The sequence below is a fragment of the Buceros rhinoceros genome, unplaced genomic scaffold (assembly GCF_000710305.1).
Source record: "Buceros rhinoceros silvestris isolate BGI_N320 unplaced genomic scaffold, ASM71030v1 scaffold40785, whole genome shotgun sequence".
NCBI classification, from domain to species: Eukaryota; Metazoa; Chordata; class Aves; order Bucerotiformes; family Bucerotidae; genus Buceros; species Buceros rhinoceros.
Genome location: NW_010415343.1, coordinates 485 through 2,073, shown reverse-complemented (window position 1 = coordinate 2,073; position 1,589 = coordinate 485). Strand labels below are relative to the sequence as shown.

Here is a 1,589-nt window from a genome sequence, read left to right as displayed (position 1 = left end):
CGGGCTGGTGGATAGGAGCCGGGTGGAAACCAAACTGAAGATGTGCTTTTTGGCGAACCTGGAGTACGAGGATCTCTGGGCAGCAATATTCCTGTTGCTGGCCTGGAGAAGCAAAGAGTCACCTGGGACACGACCGTAAAGCACCTTGTAGAGCACAGAGGAAGCTGCTCTGTCTGCCTGGCCTCCCGTAGTGCTTTAGGGAACAAAACCACAGGCCTGTGTTGGAGAGCTTTCCCTCCCGGTAGTGCCCGCTGCTTCTCTCCCCCCGCTAGAGGAGAGGCCCTGCTGTGCTACCCCTTGGTGGGGACCTGCGGGTGTCCTGAGGAGCGTGACTGGTTCTGCTCACGTTTGGAAATGGCCTTCGTAAGTCGAGTGTTGAGTGACGTGAGTCCCCTCGCGGGTGGGGGGTGGGAGGAGGCACTGTGGAGCTGCTCTGTATTTAAAGACCACACTGAGGAAGCCGAGCTGAGGAAGGGCCGCGCAGTCTGTCTTTTCTTAGGGAAGCCAGCACTGGTCTGAAGGTGTTTTCCCTCTGCAGCCACAGCTGGATCTTGCTAGAAAACAGCAGCCGAAAGGCCTCCGAGTGAGGTGCTGCCCGGTGACAGGAGCGTGGGAGCTCCTGCCCCTCGTGATAACGCCCCGTTAATGCCTCGCTTCGACGCAGCGGAGTGCTCGGAGCCCAGACCCCGCTTCGCTGTGTTTCCTGCCTGGGGTAGCTGTGCAGCCAGTGCTGCTGCGGGGCCGGGGCTGAGCCAGACTGTGTGGTTTGGGGTGAGGAGGGCAGAGCAGCAGCTTCGGTCTCACCCACCTGTATTTCTGCTGTGCTTGGGGAGGCTGGGGGACATCGGTGTCTGATGGAAACGTCGCTGGATTTCCTGTCTCTAATTGTGTTTAGAGGAGCTGGGGGAGGACGTTACTTACGCTTGTTGCACAATAAATGGAAGATGTCGCTCTGCTGCTGAGTGGTTCTCTAAATCTACCTCGTCTCCCTTCGCCGGGTCCAGCTGTTAGGCTGCAGAGCACTGAGGGGACAGTGTAGCCCTGGCTCGGTGCTGTCTGGAAAGATCATTTGGGGAACAAGTTGCTCTGTTCCGCCACGTGGAGTTTCCTGAAGCAGGATGGACCTTGGGGATGTGCCTGGCTGAGCTCTGGCTGGCTCAGAGACACGGCGGAACAGCAGCGAGGTCAGAGCAGGCAGCGGCCAGGCACTGGGCATTGAGCCTTCCCTTGTCCCCGCGGTCCTGGGTGTGGAACACACACGTGTTCCGCATCCAAACCAGCCGTGCAGAGCAGCCTCTGTGGACACTCTGTGTTCTCTGTCCCCTTGATTTTCCTCCCAGGTCCAATCACTACGAGTAGGGAGCAGGACTAGGAGCTGGAGCCATCTGGTTTCAAGCAGGTCATTAACAGGCCAGTTGACCTGTGCTGGTGAACTCCAGCCACTGGAAACCTGCTGTCCCTGGAAATCATCTCATGTCATCTCTCCGTCCTCAAAAAGGGCCTAATCCGCCTGTCCCCCAGCACCACAAAATCCCTATTGCTGCTTCTCCTTCGCTTGCATTTTCTCTGTCTCCGGTTCTGCTGAGGCT

General features: G+C 58.0%; 1 protein-coding gene across 1 annotated transcript in view; it reads left to right on the top strand.

The window, feature by feature from the left end:
• PINK1 (PTEN induced putative kinase 1) overlaps positions 1 to 363 on the top strand; it is a gene marked incomplete at both ends in the record, with an annotated part of 5,316 nt that extends 4,953 nt beyond the window's left edge. Inside the window, 2 exons of the mRNA XM_010137386.1 lie at positions 1 to 135; positions 273 to 363. Coding sequence (XP_010135688.1) covers positions 1 to 135; positions 273 to 363 — 226 coding nt within the window. The remainder of the gene's footprint in view (positions 136 to 272) is intronic.
• Positions 364 to 1,589: the final 1,226 nt, after the last annotated feature.